Below are 21413 nucleotides of genomic sequence, written 5' to 3' on the forward strand. Positions count from 1 at the left end.
ATACTTTCATGGATTGCATGGTCATTTCTAGATTGCAAGAAGCACTAGGGCAAAACGGAGATAGGTTGTTGTGGGATGATACCCATGTGCAGGGGTGAAAGCGCTGCTCCATTCTGCTCCTAACTGCTTTTCCTGCTCCAAAGCCCTGTATGCTCCAAACCAGCTGCCTAAGTGTACCGACGTCAAATTTAGCGGAAGGAAGTTTTTGCTGTACAGTGAACCATTGTATTGCCTGCAAATAATAGGATCTGATCCAATTAACCAGCCGCAGTATTGTTATTATCATCAGCCGGACTATACCCACTGCAGGGCGAAGGCCTCTCCAATTTTCCTCCAATTAACCTTGTCCTGTGCTAGCTGCATCCACTTTACCCCTGCAAATTTCTTAATCTCATCCACCTAATTTTCTGCCAGCCCCTGCTACGCTTACCTTCCCTTGGAATCCAGTTTGTTACCCTAAGCAACCATCGGTTATCCTCCCTTCGAACTACATGTTCTGCCCATGCCCATTTCTTCTTGATTTCCGCTAGAATGCCAGCAACTGGAGGTATTTCTCTGACCCACTCTGCACGCTTCCTATCTCTTAACATTACACCTACCATTTTCGTTTCATGGCCCTCTGTGTTGTCCTCAACTTAAGTAGAACCCTTTTCGTTAGCCTTCATGTTTCAGCCCTATAGGTCAGTACTGGTAGGATGCAACTGTTCTACACTTTCCTCTTGAGTGATACCGGTACGTTGCTAGTCATAATGCTTAAATACCTTCCAAATGCGCTCCATCGCAATCTTATTTTTCTAGTTATTTCCCCTTCGTGGTCCGGATCTGCGGTCGCTACCTGTCCTAAGTAGACATATGTCTACTACTTCCAACGCTTCGCTACATATTTTAAACTGATGTTCCTTTCCCAGGCTGTTCATAGACTTCTGCATATTAATATTTAGGCCTGCCTTTCTGCTTCTCCTGTCTAGATCATTTATCATTAGCTGCAGTTGGTCCCCTGAGTTACTTAACAAGGCAATATCATCAGCGAATTGCAAATTACTGAGATATTCTTCATCCTCCCTGAGGCCTAACTGCTCCCATTCCATACCTTTAAATACACTCTTTAAGCAAGCTTCAAATAGCACTGGGGAGATGTCTCCTTGCCTAACACCTTTCTTAATTTGAATTTTATCCCTTTCTTTATGCAGAGAGATGGTTTTTGTGCAGCAACTATATATATATATATTCCAGTACTTTCACATATGGCTTACCTACACCCTGATCTCACAATGCCTGCATGACTGCTGAGATTTCGACCGAGTCAAATGCTTTCTCGTCTATTAATGATATGTATAGGGGCTGGTTATATTCTTAGCACTTTTCTATCACATGATTTATCGTGTGGGTATGATCGATGGTAGAGCACTCTTTCCGAAATCCTGCTTGATCCCTTGGTTGATGAAAGTCTAAGGTTGTCTTGATCCTATTAGCGATTACCTTGGTAGAGACCTTGTATGTAACTGATAGTAAGCTGATTGGTCTGTAATTTTTCAAGTCTTTAGCATGCCCTTTCTTATGAATTAAGATAATGTTAGAGTGGTTTCATGATTCTGATAATTTCGATGTCATCAGGCATTGTGTATACAGGGTGGCCAGTTTTTCTAGCATGATATCCCCTCCGTCCTTCAACAAATTTATAGTTACCTGATCCTCCCCAACTGCTTTCCTCTTTTTTCATAGCTTCTAAGGCTTTCTTAACTTCGGTGTTCGTTACTGGCAGGACATCTGATTGCTGTTCACTACAGCAAATTTCATTTTTGTCCTGCTACTGTAAAGCTCCGTATAGAACTCCTCGGCTAATTTGACTATCTTGTTTATCTTAGTAATGACATTGCCTGCCTTGTCCCTCAGTACATACATCTGATTTTTGCCTATTCCCAATTTCCTCTTTACCGCTTTCAGGCTACAACCGTTGTTTAGAGCATGCTCAATTTTCTTCATGTTATACTTTCTTATGTCGGCCACCTTGCGCCTATTGATTAGCTTTGATATCTCTGCCAGTTCTGTCCGGTCTGTTGGGTTGGAGGCTTTCATACCTTGGCGTTTCTTAATCAAATCTTTCATCTCCTTAGGCAGTTTACCGGTATCCTAACAATTATACCGCCTACTTCTACTGTGCACTCTGTAATGATATCTCTGAATTTGTTGTTCATTGCTTCTAGGCTAATGTGGTCATCCTTGGTCAGAGCTGAATATCAATTCTCTAGCGAGGTCCTGAACTCTTCTATGTTTCCCCTCACCGCTAATTCATTGATAGACTTCTTCCTCACTAATTTGTTCCACTCCCTCTTCAAAACCAGATGATTTCGAGACTTTACCATCCTGTGGTCACTGCATTTCACCTTTCCGATTACCTCTGCATCCTGCATAATGGTGGGGTTAGAACACAGTATGAAATCAATTTCATTTTTAGTCTCCCCGTTAAGGCTTTTCCATGTCCACTTCCGGTTCTTCCATTTGCTAAAGAAGGTATTCATGATTCTTATGTCATTGCACTCTGCAAACTCAACTAGTAACTCCCCCATCTATTCCTGGAGTCAATGCTGTAGTCGCCCACTGCCTGGCCTCCTGCCTGCTTTTTCCCTACCTTGGCATTGAAGTCACCCATTAGTACAGTATACTGCGTCTTTCCTTTCCGCATTGCCGATTCTACATCTTCATAGAAGCTTTCAACTGCCTGGTCATCATGACTACATGTAGGTGCGTAGGCCTATACAATTTTCAGTTTATACCGCTTATTAAGCTTAATTATGATGCCTGCTATAGATTTCTTCTATATTACCAGCTATATCCTTATTGACAAGGAAACCTACTCCTAGTTCTCGCTTCTCGATAACACAATAGATTCCGCTCCTCAGTACAGTATATGCCTCATTCGGCCTCCTAACCTCGCCAAGCCCTATGACATCCCATTTCATACCCTCTAGTTCTCTATCAGCACTGCTAAACTAGCTGCACTAGCTAGGGTTCTAGCGTTAAACGTTGCCGTGGTCAGTTTCCAATGGCGGCCTGTCCTTGGAGCGAGGAATTCTTAGCACCCCCTGCTGTGTCACAGGTCTGACCGCCGCCGTGGTCAGTTCCGCAGCGGCTGGTGACTGAGGGCCGGGTTTTTATAGGACTAATCATGGGAGGTTGTGGCCAATTACTGCACCAGGGTGGCCAACTCCTGTTCTGGTGAGGGAGTGCGTTGCCGGAGGTGTTCACCGGTATCAGGTCGCACCCCAAATCTGTTTATGCCATTCCATCAACACGCGGAATATATATATTTTTTTTATCCTGTGGAGAATTGCGCAGCACCGGGATTTGAACCATGGTCCTCTTGCATGTGAGGCGGATGCTCTATCTTTACGCCACCGCTGCCATTATTGTAGTACACTGTAACCGTGAGAAGCACAGCAGGCTGATCGTAGGTTTTAGTTGTGCATCCTTGATTTGGGAACGGCCATAATTGAAAGGATGACAGTGCACTGGCGGCAGAGGTATAACCCACCTTATGCTGTGCCTAATTCAAAAAAGTTTTTTTAATCTAGACAAGCATGTTTGGAGCAGTGATAAATATTTCTTGGCAAGTAAATTTAAGATGAGCTGTTCATGCTGTTCATGTGACATAGCACCTCCTCCCAGCTTTTTCAATCGCCTTTGAAAGGGGAAGTAATGCAGTTACCGCAAAGTTGGGAAACTTGTCCAGCTGCATAAAACTACGAGTTCTAATGCTTCTGCTGGGAAAGCAGGAAGGTACTTCATCATTGAGCCTGTTTATCAATAATAATTAGGCAAAGCCTGCATCAAATAAAATTATACTGGAATCATTTTGGGGGTGATGCACCGAAGGTGCCAGTCACTAGAAACCTTCTCAAGGGAAACGGCTTATCGCCAACATGCTGAAAGAAAAAACAGGAGCTACTGACTGAAAGAGGAAAAGACTACCCTTGAGCGCTGTCTAGCCTCCTTGGGGACATTACTGACCAATGTCCAGGAATTTATCGGCTCAGTCATGGGATCAAAAGGGATATTAATGCAGATGCTTATGCAGATATGGTTGTAAAAAAGTATAAATAGATCCTTCTCTGTACGGAACCTTGAAAACACATTCGTAAATTTTAGAATTGCGTTTTGAGTGACGTTACGCTGTTTGTCACATCTTTAGATCATTGCATGCAAACGAAGCTATGGTGGCAACTTGAGCCTGGTGGCACCATCTGGTTTTCTCAACTGAAACCATTTTGTCATCGAACCCACTTTTTCCTTTAGGCCTAGTAGAGGCAGAGTTGTTGGCCAGAAGAAAAATAAAGGCAACCTGATGATGATGAATGGTGGTGTAGGTGAGATGAGGCCAAACGAATGCCGGATGCACCATTTATAACCAGTGAACAAACCAAAAAATACAGTAACGATGACGAGTTGTCTGCGAAACGAGGCGCCCTGCTGTGAAGCACGTCACCATATTGAAAACGTGATTTCAGCATACGCAAGAGTCTACAATGCTAGTCTGGAAATACCGTATGTAAATAGAGTTTACATTAAGGTTCGATTTGAAATAGCGTTTCGCAAATGCGGGCTTTACAGCATGCTATCCCATATGCTTTACAGCCACTTTATACAGGCACTACATTCGCACTGTCAGACTCTGCACTTATCGTAGCTTTGGTCGTGCTGCAAAGAACTACTTAGGGTATAGTGACGTGCAGCTCTTGGGGTCATTTTCATGGCTTTCTTGCTATGCACAACAAGGAGGGGAGGGATCTAATTGGAGACAGTGATCACATTATACCTCACCTCCAGCCATGCATCATGAAAAGCCCTAAAATCAGGACATTGAGGGGAACAACAACTGCTGCAGATATTGAAAAATTGCCCTTAACTGTAGATAGGCATTTCAAAAGCAAATCAGCAGCACTATGTGATCTCCTCTTGGCACTCTAGTAGTGTGTAGCCAAAATACCATCCATGCAAATTGTTATGCTAGTCATGTGTGGCATCACCCCGCTCTCTTTTCTTCCATTCTAGTCTCATGGGTAAAATAGTGGCACTGAAGGAGATCAGGCTACAGCCTGAAGAAGGGACGCCATTCACAGCAATCAGGGAAGGTAAGCCTTTTCTCAGCTCATTTGAATGAAGTGAAATGCTTTGTTTCCTCCTTTTGTTGACTAGGTTATACTATCAGCGCATATTCTGTAGCACTTGCGTTTTAAGAGACATGGTTGCTTTAATGCCGAGCGATAGCTGCAGAGGATAAAGCGGGACGAATCTGCCCGCAAATGACTAAAAAATGTACTTGCTTGGAGTAATATGGTCATGGAACGGAATGCATGCTTCACCAAAAGAAGCATTTCATCACAAGTGTGGTTGGGAAAGCACGAATGAATATAGGCAGAATGCCAACAAAATTTTTGAAAGGGTATTCTCGCTTTCTCATGGTTGAGCTTCTTTTAAAATACAGTGTCTACTGTTTAGCCACTCGGAACAAGATGCGCTTGAAAGCTTGTTTAGCTCTGTTAGGCTTGAGTCGCCAATAATTCCTATAGGAATTTATATATTGTTGTATTAATTAGGTTTCATGAAATAAATGATTTCGTGTCAGTTTATTTGTTCATTGCAGGAAGTACAGGCCCACGTGTAGCCATGAATGAAGTAAATTAACAAGCCTTTAGTACATGTTACAAGAACTCGAGAACTACACGGAGATTTGAAACATGGCGATGATGATGGCGAAGCGATGAATTGCTTCGGATTAGGTATCGGCTCTTTTAAACAGTGCCAGGGACTAAAAGGGATTTGGAAAAATTGTCGCATGGAGTCATTCAGCATAACACAACAAAAGAAGCTTTTGATTGCCTTTTTACCTCTCATACCAGAGACAAGTGCTTTTGAGTTTTTTGTTTTCAGAGGTGTTTACATTGAATATGAGGAGTGAAACCATGGAGCTGAATGCAAAGTTAAATTCCAGTTCCTACTCCTGTGCATGTACACACAGTTGTGCTGTTCTTTCCTAGCTTCTTTTAGGAATTCAACCTGAGTATAAAAGCAGTATGAGAAATCTGCATTTTTGCTAACAATTCCATCCTTCTTGGATGCCGCTTTTAATAGGGAAGTAGCTGTAAAGTATTGTAATGAACAGGTTGATGGGAATGGTATAATCTCCTGATGCGCAGCAAAATCTTTGAAAGTCTGATTTAGGAATTGAACCTGAGTGTAAAGCAATGAGAAATCTGCATTTTTGGTAACAATTCCATCCTTCTTGGATGCCGCTTTTAATGGGGAAGTAGCTGTAAAGTACTGTAATGAACAGGTTCATAGGAATGGTGTAATCTTCTGATGCGCTGCAAAATCTTTGAAAGTATGGTTTAGGAGTTGAACCTGAGTGTAAAGCAATATGAGAAATCTGCATTTTTGGTAACGATTCCATCCTTCTTGGATGCCGCTTTTAATGGGGAAGTAGCTGTAAAGTATTGTAATGAACAGGTTCATGGGAATGATGTAATCTTCTGATGCGCTGCAAAATCTTTGAACCTGAGTGTAAAGCAATATGAGAAATTGCATTTTTGGTAACAATTCCATCCTTCTTGGATGCCGCTTTTAATGGGGAAGTAGCTGTAAAGTATTGTAATGAACAGGTCCATAGGAATGGTGTAATCTTCTGATGCGCTGCAAAATCTTTGAAAGTATGGTTTAGGAATTGAACCTGAGTGTAAAGCAATGAGAAATCTGCATTTTTGGTAACAATTCCATCCTTCTTGGATGCCGCTTTTAATGGGGAAGTAGCTGTAAAGTATTGTAATGAACAGGTTCATGGGAATGATGTAATCTTCTGACGCGCTGCAAAATCTTTGAAAGTATGGTTTAGGAGTTGAACCTGAGTGTAAAGCAATATGAGAAATGTGCATTTTTGGTAACAATTCCATCCTTCTTGGATGCCGCTTTTAATGGGGAAGTAGCTGTAAAGTATTGTAATGAACAGGTCCATAGGAATGGTGTAATCTTCTGATGCGCTGCAAAATCTTTGAAAGTATGGTTTAGGAATTGAACCTGAGTGTAAAGCAATGAGAAATCTGCATTTTTGGTAACAATTCCATCCTTCTTGGATGCCGCTTTTAATGGGGAAGTAGCTGTAAAGTATTGTAATGAACAGGTCCATAGGAATGGTGTAATCTTCTGATGCGCTGCAAAATCTTTGAAAGTATGGTTTAGGAGTTGAACCTGAGTGTAAAGCAATATGAGAAATGTGCATTTTTGGTAACAATTCCATCCTTCTTGGATGCCGCTTTTAATGGGGAAGTAGCTGTAAAGTATTGTAATGAACAGGTTCATGGGAATGATGTAATCTTCTGATGCGCTGCAAAATCTTTGAAAGTATGATTTAGGAGTTGAACCTGAGTGTAAAGCAATATGAGAAATTGCATTTTTGCTAACAATTCCATCCTTCTTGGATGCCGCTTTTAATGGGGAAGTAGCTGTAAAGTATTGTAATGAACAGGTTCATAGGAATGGTGTAATCTTCTGATGCGCTGCAAAATCTTTGAAAGTATGGTTTAGGAATTGAACCTGAGTGTAAAGCAATGAGAAATCTGCATTTTTGGTAACAATTCCATCCTTCTTGGATGCCGCTTTTAATGGGGAAGTAGCTGTAAAGTATTGTAATGAACAGGTTCATAGGAATGGTGTAATCTTCTGATGCGCTGCAAAATCTTTGATAGTATGGTTTAGGAGTTGAACCTCAGTGTAAAGCAATGAGAAATCTGCATTTTTGGTAACAATTCCATCCTTCTTGGATGCCGCTTTTAATGGGGAAGTAGCTGTAAAGTATTGTAATGAACAGGTTCATAGGAATGGTGTAATCTTCTGATGCGCTGCAAAATCTTTGAAAGTATGGTTTAGGAATTGAACCTGAGTGTAAAGCAATGAGAAATGTGCATTTTTGGTAACAATTCCATCCTTCTTGGATGCCGCTTTTAATGGGGAAGTAGCTGTAAAGTATTGTAATGAACAGGTTCATGGGAATGATGTAATCTTCTGATGCGCTGCAAAATCTTTGAAAGTATGATTTAGGAGTTGAACCTGAGTGTAAAGCAATATGAGAAATTGCATTTTTGCTAACAATTCCATCCTTCTTGGATGCCGCTTTTAATGGGGAAGTAGCTGTAAAGTATTGTAATGAACAGGTTCATAGGAATGGTGTAATCTTCTGATGCGCTGCAAAATCTTTGAAAGTATGGTTTAGGAATTGAACCTGAGTGTAAAGCAATGAGAAATCTGCATTTTTGGTAACAATTCCATCCTTCTTGGATGCCGCTTTTAATGGGGAAGTAGCTGTAAAGTATTGTAATGAACAGGTTCATAGGAATGGTGTAATCTTCTGATGCGCTGCAAAATCTTTGATAGTATGGTTTAGGAGTTGAACCTCAGTGTAAAGCAATGAGAAATCTGCATTTTTGGTAACAATTCCATCCTTCTTGGATGCCGCTTTTAATGGGGAAGTAGCTGTAAAGTATTGTAATGAACAGGTTCATAGGAATGGTGTAATCTTCTGATGCGCTGCAAAATCTTTGAAAGTATGGTTTAGGAATTGAACCTGAGTGTAAAGCAATGAGAAATCTGCATTTTTGGTAACAATTCCATCCTTCTTGGATGCCGCTTTTAATGGGGAAGTAGCTGTAAAGTATTGTAATGAACAGGTTCATAGGAATGGTGTAATCTTCTGATGCGCTGCAAAATCTTTGAAAGTATGGTTTAGGAATTGAACCTGAGTGTAAAGCAATGAGAAATCTGCATTTTTGGTAACAATTCCATCCTTCTTGGATGCCGCTTTTAATGGGGAAGTAGCTGTAAAGTATTGTAATGAACAGGTTCATAGGAATGATGTAATCTTCTGATGCGCTGCAAAATCTTTGAAAGTATGGTTTAGGAATTGAACCTGAGTGTAAAGCAATGAGAAATCTGCATTTTTGGTAACAATTCCATCCTTCTTGGATGCCGCTTTTAATGGGGAAGTAGCTGTAAAGTATTGTAATGAACAGGTTCATAGGAATGGTGTAATCTTCTGATGCGCTGCAAAATCTTTGAAAGTATGGTTTAGGAGTTGAACCTCAGTGTAAAGCAATATGAGAAATCTGCATTTTTGGTAACAATTCCATCCTTCTTGGATGCCGCTTTTAATGGGGAAGTAGCTGTAAAGTATTGTAATGAACAGGTTCATAGGAATGATGTAATCTTCTGATGCGCTGCAAAATCTTTGAAAGTATGGTTTAGGAATTGAACCTGAGTGTAAAGCAATGAGAAATCTGCATTTTTGGTAACAATTCCATCCTTCTTGGATGCCGCTTTTAATGGGGAAGTAGCTGTAAAGTATTGTAATGAACAGGTTCATAGGAATGGTGTAATCTTCTGATGCGCTGCAAAATCTTTGATAGTATGGTTTAGGAGTTGAACCTCAGTGTAAAGCAATATGAGAAATCTGCATTTTTGGTAACAATTCCATCATTCTTGGATGCCGCTTTTAATGGGGAAGTAGCTGTAAAGTATTGTAATGAACAGGTTCATGGGAATGATGTAATCTGCTGATGCGCTGTAAAATCTTTGAAAGTATGATTTAGGAGTTGAACCTGAGTGTAAAGCAATGAGAAATCTGCATTTTTGGTAACAATTCCATCCTTCTTGGATGCCGCTTTTAATGGGGAAGTAGCTGTAAAGTATTGTAATGAACAGGTTCATGGGAATGGTGTAATCTTCTGATGCATAGCAAAATCTCTGAAAGTATGGTTTAGGAGTTGAACCTGAGTGTAAAGCAACATGAGAAATCTGCATTTTTGGTAACAATTCCATCTTTCTTGGATGCCGCTTTTAATGGGGAAATAAAAGCAAAAGAAATGCAAGAAAGCTAACTGGTTATCCCTTCTTGCTATTTTTTGAAAATCTGCATTGAGAACCTTGTATCTTTCTCTTTCCCCCATAACTTTAGCCATCCTCCTTTCCTCAGCTATTTGCAAAGCCTCTTCTGATAACCAGTTTGCTTTCTTGCTTTTCTTTTGCTTTGGAACTACCTTAGTAGCAACTTCTTGTATTATATCACGAACATCAGTCCACATCTCTTCAGGCTCTCTGTCTTCTAGATCTAATTCTTGAAATCGATTCCTCACTTCCACAGCATATTCTGATGGAATTTGATCCAGATCATACCTGAAAGACCTTCTAGTTTTTTGCATTTTCCTCAATCGAAGCTTAAATTTGGCAACAAGAAGCTGATGATTGGTGCCACAATCGGCCCCAGGCCTTGTTTTTACTGCTTGTATAGCGCTTCTCCATCTCTGCCGGCAAAGAATATAATCGATCTGATTCCTATACAGACCGTCCAGTGAAGTCCATGTGTACAGGCGCCTCTTGTGCTGTTGAAAATGAGTATTCGCTATGGTCAGGTTGTTTTCTTGACAAAACTCTACTAGCCTCTGCCCAGCTTCATTTGGCTCGCCAAGACCGAACTTGCCTATAATTCCGGATATTTCTTCACTCCCGACCTTAGCATTCCAGTCTCCTATGAGAAAAACGACGTCTGATGATGGGGTGCGGTCTAAAAGGCATTGTAGGTCCGCATAAAATCTCTCAACGTCAGCTTCTTCAGCAGTAGTGGTTGGTGCATAGACTTGGATAACTGTTATGTTGAAAGGGTGACCTTGGATCCGAAGTGAAATCATTCGGTCGTTTTTGGGGTTGTACCCTAGCACTGCTTTGCCCATTTTTCTGTTTACTATGACAGCGACCCCATTCCTTCTCTTGGATTCGTGCCCACAATAAAAGACGTAATGGTCGCCGGAGTTAAATTCTCCCATTCCGGTCCACTTGAGCTCGCTGATACCCAAGATATCAATGTTCAATCTGTCCATTTCTCGCTTGACGACATCCAGTTTACCTTGCGTCATAGATCTTACATTCCATGTTGCTATGTGATATATCTCCTTGCAACATCGGACTTTCCGGTCGCTTCCCGACACATCCACAACTGAGCGTCCTTTTGGCTTTAGCCCAGCCGCTTCATTCGTCCTGGAGCTACTAGGAATCGCCCTTTGTTCGTATACAGGGTGGCCAGCTTTTCTAACACGATATCCCCCCCGTCCTTCAGCAAATCTGTAGTTATCTGATCCTCTCCAGCTGATTTCCCCCTTTTCATAGTTTTTAATGCTTTCTTGACCTCGTCCTTCTAACTGGTGGAACATCCGACTGTTTTTCTCTACCGCCAATCCCCTTATGGTCCTGACTACTTTGGCTACTGTAGAGATCTGTATAGAACTCCTCGGCTACTTTGACTATCTTGTCCATATTCGTGATGACGTTGCCCTCCTTGTCCCTTATCGCATACATCTGGTTTTTTGCCTATGCCCAATTTCTTCTTTACCGCTTTAAGGCTTCCGCCGTTCTTTACAGCATGCTCAATTTTCTCCATTTGATACTTCCTTATATCGGCCACTTTGCACTTATTGATTAGCTTTGATATCTCGGACAATTCAATCTGGTCTGTTGGATTGGAAGCTTTCATACTCTGGCGTTTCTTAATCAAATTTTTTGTCTCCTTAGACAGCTTACCGGGATCCTAACTATCCTACCGCCTACTTCTACCGCACACTCAGTAATGATATCTTTGAAATTATTGTTCATTGCTTCTAGGGTAATGTCGCCATCCTCGGTTAGAGCTGAATATCTATTCTGTAGCGAGATCCTGAACTCTTCTGCCTTCCCCCTAACCGCTAATTCGTTGATGGGTTTCTTTCTTACTAATTTGTTGCGTTCCTTCTTCAGATTTAGGCTAATTCGGGACCTCACCATCCTGTGGTCACTGCATCGCACTTTCCCGATTACCTCTACATCTTGCATAATGGCGGGGGTTGAACACATTATGAAGTCGATTTCATTTTTAGTCTCCCCGTCAGGACTTTTCCATGTCCATTTCTGGTTCTTCCGTTTGCTGAAGAAGGTATTCATGATTCTTAAGTTATTGCGCTCTGCAAACTCAACTAGTAACTCCCCTCTGCTATTCCTAGAACCAATGCCATAGTCACCTACTGCCTGGTCTCCTGCCTGCTTTTTCCCTACCTTGGCATTGAAGTCGCCCATTAGCACAGTGTACTGCGTCTTTACTCTTCGTATTGCCGATTCTACATCTTCGTAGAAGCTTTCAACTGCCTAGTCATCATAACTACATGTAGGTGCATAGGCTTGTACAACCTTCAGTTTATATCGTTTATTAAGCCTAATAACGATGCCTGCCACCCTCTCATTATACTATAGAATTCATCTATATTACCCGCTGTATACTTATTGATAAGGAAACCTACTTCTAGTTGTCGCCCCTCCGGTAAACCTCGATAACACAGTACATGCCCATCCTTCAGTACAGTGTATGCCTCATTCGGCCTCCTAACCTCACTAAGCCCTATGACATCCCATTTCATGCCCTCTAGTTCCTGTAAGAGCACTGCTAAACTGGCTCCACTAGCTAGGGTTCTAGCATTAAACGTTGCCAGGGTCAGTTTCCAATGGCGGCCTGTCCAGCGGAGCCAGGCATTCTTAGCATCCCCTGCAGCGTCACAGGTCTGACCGCCGCCGTGGTCAGTTGTTCCACAGCCGCTGGTGACTGAGGGCCGGGTTTTTATAGGACTAATCATGGGAGGTTGTGGCCAATTACTGCACCAGGGTGGCCAACTCCTGTTCTGGTGAGGGAGTGCGTTGCCGGAGGTGTTCACCGGCATCAGGTCGCGCCCCAAGCCTGTTTGTGCAATTCCATCGACACGCGGTTTATTTATTTATTTTTTTATTATTATTTATTTTTTATCCGGTGGAGAATTGCGCGGCACCAGGATTTGAACCCCGGTCCTCTTGGATGCGAGGTGGATGTTCTACCGCTACGCCACCGCACTGAATATGAGGCAGCTAAATTTCAGGAACTAATTTGCGCTTCCAGTAATATTACCTGACCGAATGTAATCCTTGTGGTGCCACCGAATTTTTTTTTTATGCTTTCTTGCCCTCGCTTCTGTGAAGATGCTAGTGTGCAAGTGGGGTGATTCATTGTTTAGTGTTTGTTTTAAGCGACTTGTTTCTCTTCATTGTATTCGTCATTGTATTTTTTTTTTGTTACCAGTATGTTTTTTTGCCTTCCCCCTTATGTAATAACTTTAAAAGAAGAAGAAAGAGGCCCTTTAACGATGCTTTAATAAATAAACATGATAAATCCTCTAGAAGTGCTGATGATTCAACATGTTGCAATAGAAACACTACATGGTTGAAACCACATAAGACCAGCGCTTCCAACTAATTGTATCGCCTTTCTTTGATGCAACAGATACTCGATTGCAAATCAGTTGCATGTCTGGCAACCATTTATTAGTTAAAATCGGCTAGTTTGTTGTCCACAAGTGATGCTAGCAACAGCTACCTGTCACCTTGAACATTGCTGGCAGACCGCTGCTTACCATTTAATGTACAGTTAAACCTCGGTATAACAAACTTCAGTATAACGAAATCCTCAATATAATGAAGTTACAAGGAATACATCACATAATGCCCATTGGAAACCATGTATATTTTACCTCAATGTAACAAAGTAAATGTTTTTAATTTCATTAAAACGACCTCGGCATAACGAAGTAAGCGTTTGTAGTTTCATTAAAACGAAATCTTCAGACAAATAAATTTGTCCGGGAGGACAAACATTTCGCAGAGGAGATGATGGCCAAAGGGAAAGCGTTGCCAGTGCATGAGACTTGGGTAACTCATGCGGACGGGCCTCTTGGGCGCGCGGCACTTGCTTTCTACAAGCAAGAGATAAGCGATAAGCCGCTAGAGTATCCGCGCCCCCGCCTCCCGCTTTTTTTTTTTTCCCTCCCTCTGTTATTGCTTCGTCGCGAATGGAGGAGAGCAGTGGCTCCGTATCCCTCTCAATTACTGCTCTGCTCACTCCTTTGCTACGATCCAAAGAAACTCTTCCCCGTGCCTGCGAAGGCTGATGCGTCAGCGTGCACGTCCGTCTGTCATCCCTTTCTCGCATGGCTCTCGCGCGGCCACCGCTTCTGCAGGCATTGTTTGCCGCTGTTTGTGCTGCTTGCCGCTCGGTTTGCCGATTCCGACTCTCCTTCGCTTTGGTCTCCAGCGTGCGTTGCTGCAGCAGCTGTTTGTACGAATTCTCCTCTACGACTCTCCTTTGCTTTGTCAATGCCTGGCTCACTGCCTGGGTCCCTCGGAGGAGGACCCTGGCAGTGACGCCGAAGACTGCGAAGCCCCAAGTAACCGTGAAGTGCTTGGCGCAATAGACGTGCTGCGGCAGTACGAGAGTTTAACAGGACAGCAAGAAGTGATGCAATCCCTGTGGGCCTATGAATGCAGTGTGAGGCCATCTCTGATAGCTAAGCAGATGCAAAAGAAGGTCACGGATTACTTTCAGAGGAAATCAAAACGAAGTCCTTACAACTGGCAAGTGCTTAGGTAATGTTTCCGCATGCTAGGCACCCAATTTCGATATAACGAAATTTCGTTATAATGAAGTAAACTGCCGATTTCTATGACTTCGTTATATTGAGGTTTACTGTACTTGTGCCCAGTGATAAAAGAAAACGACGATTTCTGGTCATTGCAGGCTCGATGACTGCATTCTCTACAGTGTTTGCTCTCCACAATTGTTGAAATCCTGCCAGGCTCGTTGGGCCTAGTTGCCATAGAAGGTTGACACTGACTGGTATACTTAAAAATGAGGCAAATGGTGTGCCACTACCAAAGATGACAACACTCATCTGATTAGTCTTACTAGAGAGTTCAGTTCAGTTCAGTCGTTCAGTCGTGTCCGACTCTTCGTGACCCTGTGGACCATATCACGCCATGCTTTCCGGTCTCTCGCTATCTTCCTAACATCACATAACTTCATCTGCAGCGCCTCGAGGATGCCATCTTACCATCGCGTTCGCTGCCTACCACTTCTCCGGTGACCCTCAACCTTTCCCAACATCAAATTTTTCTCCAGCGATTCCTCTCTTCTCATCAGATGACCAAAGTAGCTGAGCTTTAACTTTAGAATTTGACCCTCTAATGAGCAGTCAGGGTTTATGGTCGACAGTATCGACTGATTTGATCTTCTGGCAGTCCAAGGAAGTCTCAAAAGTCTCCGCCAGCACCACAATTCAAACGCGTCAATTCTTCAGCGGTCAGCCTTCTTCACAGTCCAACTCTCGCATCCATACATCACAACTGGAAAGACCATAGCACGAGTTATACGGATCTTGGTTGGAAGACTAATGTCTCTGCTCTTTGCTAGGCGGTCAAGGCTAGCCATGGCTCTCTTTCCCAGAAGCAGGCGTCTCCTAATTTCATGGCTGCAGTCTCCTTCCGGGGTAATCTTGGAGCCCAAGAAGAGAAAATTTGTCACAGCTTCCACTTCTTGTCCCTTGATACTCCAGGACTTGATAGGGCATGACGCCATGATCTTTGTCTTTTTAATGTTTAGTTTAAGCCCAAACTTCTCACTCTTCTCTTGTACGCGCATCAGAAGTCTCTTGAGTTCCACTTCACTTTCTGCCATTAAAGTGGTAACATCCGCATGTCTAAGGTTGTTGATACGTTTTCCAGCAATCTTCACTCCAGCTGAAGACTCATCCAGACCGGCCTTCCTCATGATGCACTCAGCATATAGGTTAAATAGGCAGGGCGACAGTATGCAGCCTTGTCTCACTCCTTTCTCAATCGGAAACCATTCAGTAAGACCATGCCCAGTTCTGACCGTGGCCTCTTGCCCTTCATACAGGTTCCTGAGGAGACAGATGAGGTGAATTGGAACTCCCATCTCTTGGAGAGCTTGCCACAGTCTGCTTTCGCACAAATGCTTTCGCATAATCAATAAAGCAGAAGTAGATGGGTTTCTGGAACTCTTGCTTTTTCCATGATCCAGCGAAGGTTGGCAATCTGGTCTCTAGTTTCTCTGCCCTTGCGAAACCCAGCTTGCACGTCCGGAAGCTCCCGATCCACATACTGCTGCAGCCTACCTTGGAGGATTTTCAACATCACCTTGCTAGCATGCGAAATAAGCGCGATCGTGCGGTAGTTGGAACAATCTTTGGCACTGCCTTTCTTTGGAATGGGGATGTAAACTGACCTCCTCCAATCCTGTGGCCACTGCAGGGTTGTCCAAATTTGCTGACATAATGTATACAGAACGCTAACAGCATCATGGTTGAGGTTTTGAAGCAACTCAGCTGGAATGCCATCATTTCCGCTAGCTTTGTTCTTAGCAAGGCTGGCTAAGGCCCATTCAACTTCACTCTTCAGGATGCCCGGCTCGAGATCAGTAATCACAACAGTCTTATGTTGGGTTTGCACATCCGGGTCCTTCTTGTACAGTTCTGTGTATTCCTGCCACCTCTTCTTTATCTCTAAGGCTTCAGTGAGGTTCCTGCCTCGTTTGTCCTTTATTACGCCCAGCTTAGCACAGAAGCTTCCTTTGATATCTTTGATTGTCTTATACAGAGCTCTTGCGTTCCTTAATTGGCTGTTGTCCTCAACTGCTTGGCACTGTATGTTCAGGAAGGCATTCTTATCTCTCCTTGCTATTTTCTGAAAATTCGCATTGATAACCTTGTATCTTCCTCTTTCCCCCATAACTTTTGCCACCCTCCTTTCCTCAGCTTTTTGCAAAGCCTCTTCAGATAACCAGTTTGCTTTCTTGCAGTTCTTTTGCTTTGGAACTACCTTAGTAGCAACTTCTTGTATTATATCACGAACATCAGTCCACATCTCTTCAGGCTCTCTGTCTTCTAGATCTAATTCTTGAAATTGATTCCTCACTTCCACAGCGTATTCTGATGGAATTTGATCCAGCACATACCTGAAAGGCCTTCTAGTTTTCTGCGTTTTCCTCAATCGAAGCTTAAATTTGGCAACAAGAAGCTGATGATCGGATTGATTATATTCTTTGCCGGCAGAGATGGAGAAGCGCTATACAAGCAGTGAAAACAAGGCCTGGGGCCGAATGTGGCACCGATCATCAGCTTACTAGAGAAGAGCGCAACTATTGTGACCTTGTGTGAAATCTCTGAAATTGCATTCTGGAATTAAGGCCGCAGTGCAGTCTATTCCAGATATAACAAATTATTGCTTATGTCGAACTCTCCTAATATCCCCTGAAAACCCTTATGTAGAAGCATAGGAAAGGTGTTTACATTTATAGAATTCAATATATTGCACCCCGAGGCTTTTCTCTCTTCCTGATCATTTTTTACCCACGGTTAGCGCTACAGCCTGCTGGGAACGCTAACTCTGTAAAACCTCTTTATGAAGGGAATGTCTGCAACACTGGTGTCATGCCAAGAAGCCAATATTTGTTGCACTTGTGCTGTGAGACAAGAAAATAAGTGTACCCTTTTTTTCCGCTGCCATTATCAGCAGCAACGCTCAGATCAAATATGCAGAGTGCACACCTTTTTTGAGTCTGCATGTAGTGCTCTATTCACGCTGCTTGGCCACAATGGAGCAGCGTGTTTTATATCTGTGCACAGGTGGGAGGTGGGAATGATGGTTTTGAGGCTTTAAAAGAAGCTAGAAATCGACAGCTGAAACATACGGTCATTCCGATCATCAGAGATGTATCGTATGCCGTCTTATCAAGTGACAGAGAGTAAAAAGAGCCAGGAGAATCGGACATTTCACTCAAGCTTGTTTACCCAGCAAAGTAATAGCTGTGCATATTATATAATCTATGTTGGTATGACCCCGGCCTGGCGATTCAGGGTTAATGTGCTTCACTACTGAGCCTAAGGCAAAAAAATCTCAGTGCACATTAAAGAATCCCTACAACACCCCTCATAGCCCGAGTTGCTTTGGGATGTTAAACCCTAGAAATCAACCTGATATCTAGCTTTTCTAAAATAGCGCCAGTAATCTAAATGGGAACAATTTCATTCTGCTAGTTGTGATCGGTATGCAACTGTTGTGTGCAGCAAGGCCTGATTGCTTCCTCATCAGCTTCACTGTGGCATCATATAATCGCTTCACTTGTGCTGATTTCTGTTCTTGAGGCATTAGTGTTGTAGTGAGATCAGACTTGAGAGAAACAATTATGTATCACTTTTTCTCATCCCTCACATGACCTAGACTGGACTTTGACATCACAACCATTGCTCGGCTGTGACCGAAGCGCGAGAAAAGAAATTTGGTTGTGAATTATTCAGTGGCCATAGGCATATATCACCGTGTACGGTAATACCTTGCGCATCATCGCAAATGCTTAAACACAAGCCCAGGTGTCTTTACTCCTTCAAGCTTCGCTTTCAGTATGATGTTACAGTTTTAAGACATATGCATCTTGATTCATTTGAGCAGTGCAGATCCTTGTGACAGCTATGTGCGCTGGCTACAGTTAGCACATTGGGATAGAAATGAGCACTTTTAACAGAAGGGATACGATTCCATGTATCCAGTCGGGGCGACACCTTTCTCTGTGCTGCGCTCAAATTGAGAGTGACAAGCTCGAATTGAGGTCGACTGAGCTATCTTTGCACTCAAGCTCTGCCGTGTTGCTGGCCAATTACAGTTCAAAAGCAATTGCGCAAGTATTGCAGGCACACAATTTTCTCTCCATGAAAGAAGCTTTCAATTTTGTACACCCCTCATGACTTTGAAAATTAAAAGAAAAACCTGGCTGCAAAGCTGCTGTACACTAGTATTTCTAACTGTTGCCCACTAGAAGCATCTGTAAAGCAATCGCATACAAACAAGTTGAAATTTAGCTAAATAGTGTTGCGTCCAGAATCGTGTTAGTGCCGCAAAAAGTATTGTGCATGGTTACAAATGACTTATCTCATTTTGTATTTTGTTTTAAATCCTAAAGTTATTCATACCCATGCTTTGATGGTGATGGGAACCAGGTGCCTGTTTTGGGTGCGTGGCATGACGTTCATGTTCTAGTCGCATGCCTGCCAGCCGTTGATGCTAGTTTTTGTGGCTATTCTTAGATGGCCTTTATTGTGGGTAATTCAACTGATTTACATATTGTGTAGTTTTTTTTTCCCCCTCGTCTTTATGCATTTTAGCCATGTGAATGCAGAAAATCTTCGTTATAACCAGGAATTTTTTTGCTTCGTTGTGTAAACAGAGCACCTATAAAAATAAAGTATCAAAAGGGCACAAGCGACTACAGAAAGTGACAGCTGCAGCAGGTGGCTACAATAGCAGGCAGGTAGGCGGGCGCAGGGAAACACATAACGTCGCAGCCCAAGAAAAACAAAATGAGCAAAAAAAGCACCACTGACTTTATGCAGGAAATTATTTTTGTCATCTTAGTAGGGGCATATTTCATTGCAGTGCAAATGTAAGAAAATTTGTTGTAGTATCCCTTTAAATTTTTGCTTGCTTGCCCGACTGGCACGACCATCAACCAATTTATTTTTCCTCACCGTTGCTGGCCTGAAAACAGGTCACAGCACATGATCTTTGAACATGCGTCTCTCCGCCAGTGGTGATCTAAAATGGACGTATGTGCACGCTGCTAGCAGGAATGCCAAGCGAGGTCAAGACAACTTTTTTACTAAATTGATTAAAAATGAATTACTGGCTCCATCCGATTACTGTCATGGGTTGGTCTTTATTGTAGACTCATTTTTTGGCATCGTATCATAGGCTTGTCTTGTAATGTTATCATGCGGTCAAAATCTCTTGCTTGAAATACCGAGGCATTATTCACCTAAGCTGCTTGCATTTTACATAAGCCAGGTTAAGGAATTAACATGAGATTCTAAGAAGGGCACTGTGGGTAGATATCTTCAAAACATTGCTTGAGCTAGATCTATTTGTGAAGTCTCCCAGTGGTTCAGTGGTTAAGGCGCTTGACTACTGAGTATGTCAGATCGAATCTCATCCGCAGCAGCCGGTTTTGTAGTGGACGGGTTTCCAGAGTCCTCCTCTCCTGCATCTCTCGTAGCCTGAGGTGCTTTGGGACATTAAACCCCATAAACCAAACTAAACGTACCCGGCTGTAAAGGATTGCTAGATGCAGATTACATAAAAGCCCAAATATGTAATTTAGGGACAGTAAAAGCAGAAAAAAAGCTTTCATGCATGTCCAATATGATTAAGGAAAGCTCAGCGAAAGTGTTATATTTGCACTGCATTTTGTGACCGCCCTACGAGGGGTACGCACCAGGGGTAGAAAAGGGCCTTGTTGCGCTGACATGCTTAATCAGAGCACGCTGCAAAGAGCAGCACAAAGTCACTCCACCAATCACAGAAACCACGCTTGTTGTAAATTGGTACGTTGCTTCCAGCGTGAGACGGCAGCACACGAATCTAGCATCATCGTCAGTGCATTGTCTGCCATGAGTTCCATGCTAGATTCAGCTTTCCTCTTAGGTACATCTAAACATGTTAGGCATCCCACATTTCTTGAAAGTGCGAGTGATGGGCTCCTTGGGAATGCTGACCGCGATCTGACTGTAGGGCCAACTTGGCTGGAGAGTAGAGAGGCCTCGTTCCAAGGGCAGTAGCTACAGGCTCTCTCTCCTGCCTTGATTACTTTCTTTTCAACATTTTTAAAAAACATTTACCCTCGGTGTAGAAATTTTAACGCTGATTTTAAACAACCACAATCGTGAAAGCCTAGATCAATAGGCGAAAAATTTATAGGGAGAGTATTACAGTCATAGCATCAACAAAACAAACTAAACAGGAGAGAAATGACACCCTGTGAGTGTCGATTAGCTGAGAGAGCACCAACAAAGAAAAAAATTGGTCTTCATGGGCCTCTGCTAGTGTCTCAACAAAGATAGAGATGAACTTTCGCGTTTCTGTGGTGATCACGCAGAGGAAACGAAAGCACTAGGGTGAGTCACCACAAACCATGCTTAGCACCTAAGGCCACAACCAGTTTTTCTTTTTTTTTTTTTTGCTGCAAGATGGTAGCGTAATCAACCGTGCAACTTTTCATGGGCCTCCGCTAGCGTTCCAACAAAGATAAAGGACAAATTTCGTGCATCTGTCGCATGGAGAAACAAAAACCATGAGGGTGCACCACTGCAAACAGCGTGCAACACGACGGTCAGTTTGCTTTTCCTTAGCAAGATGGAAGCATAGACAATTTTTTAATACTTGTGCGTTCTAGAAGATGGCAGCAGTAGGTGCGTCTCTTCAGAAGGGTGCGAAATTTCAATTGCACGCTCAGCTCAGTACGTGTACGGAAACAAACCCCACGCGACGGAATTCGGCCACAGTACCCGCACGGCAAAAACACTCAAAGGATTAAATATGCCCAGTGCTGCTTTCGCAGTCAAAGTCATCGTCATGACATCACGCTGTGCTGATTGGGCTCCCAGAGCAACATGAAACATGTGGCCACTGCCATTTGTTTTGCTCGT

The 21413-nt window shown here is 42.8% G+C and overlaps 1 protein-coding gene across 3 annotated transcripts in view; it reads left to right on the forward strand.

Moving 5' to 3' along the window:
- Positions 1-21413, forward strand: part of LOC146207034 (cyclin-dependent kinase 14-like) — a 222876-nt gene that overhangs the window by 159900 nt on the left and 41563 nt on the right. For all 3 annotated transcript variants that reach the window (XM_084592726.1, XM_084592665.1, XM_084592597.1), the window contains one exon: positions 5050-5129. In XM_084592726.1, coding sequence (XP_084448852.1) covers positions 5050-5129 — 80 coding nt within the window. The remainder of the gene's footprint in view (positions 1-5049; positions 5130-21413) is intronic.

The sequence above is a fragment of the Amblyomma maculatum genome, chromosome 1 (assembly GCF_055883805.1).
Source record: "Amblyomma maculatum isolate TAMU_Amacu chromosome 1, ASM5588380v1, whole genome shotgun sequence".
NCBI classification, from domain to species: domain Eukaryota; kingdom Metazoa; phylum Arthropoda; class Arachnida; order Ixodida; family Ixodidae; genus Amblyomma; species Amblyomma maculatum.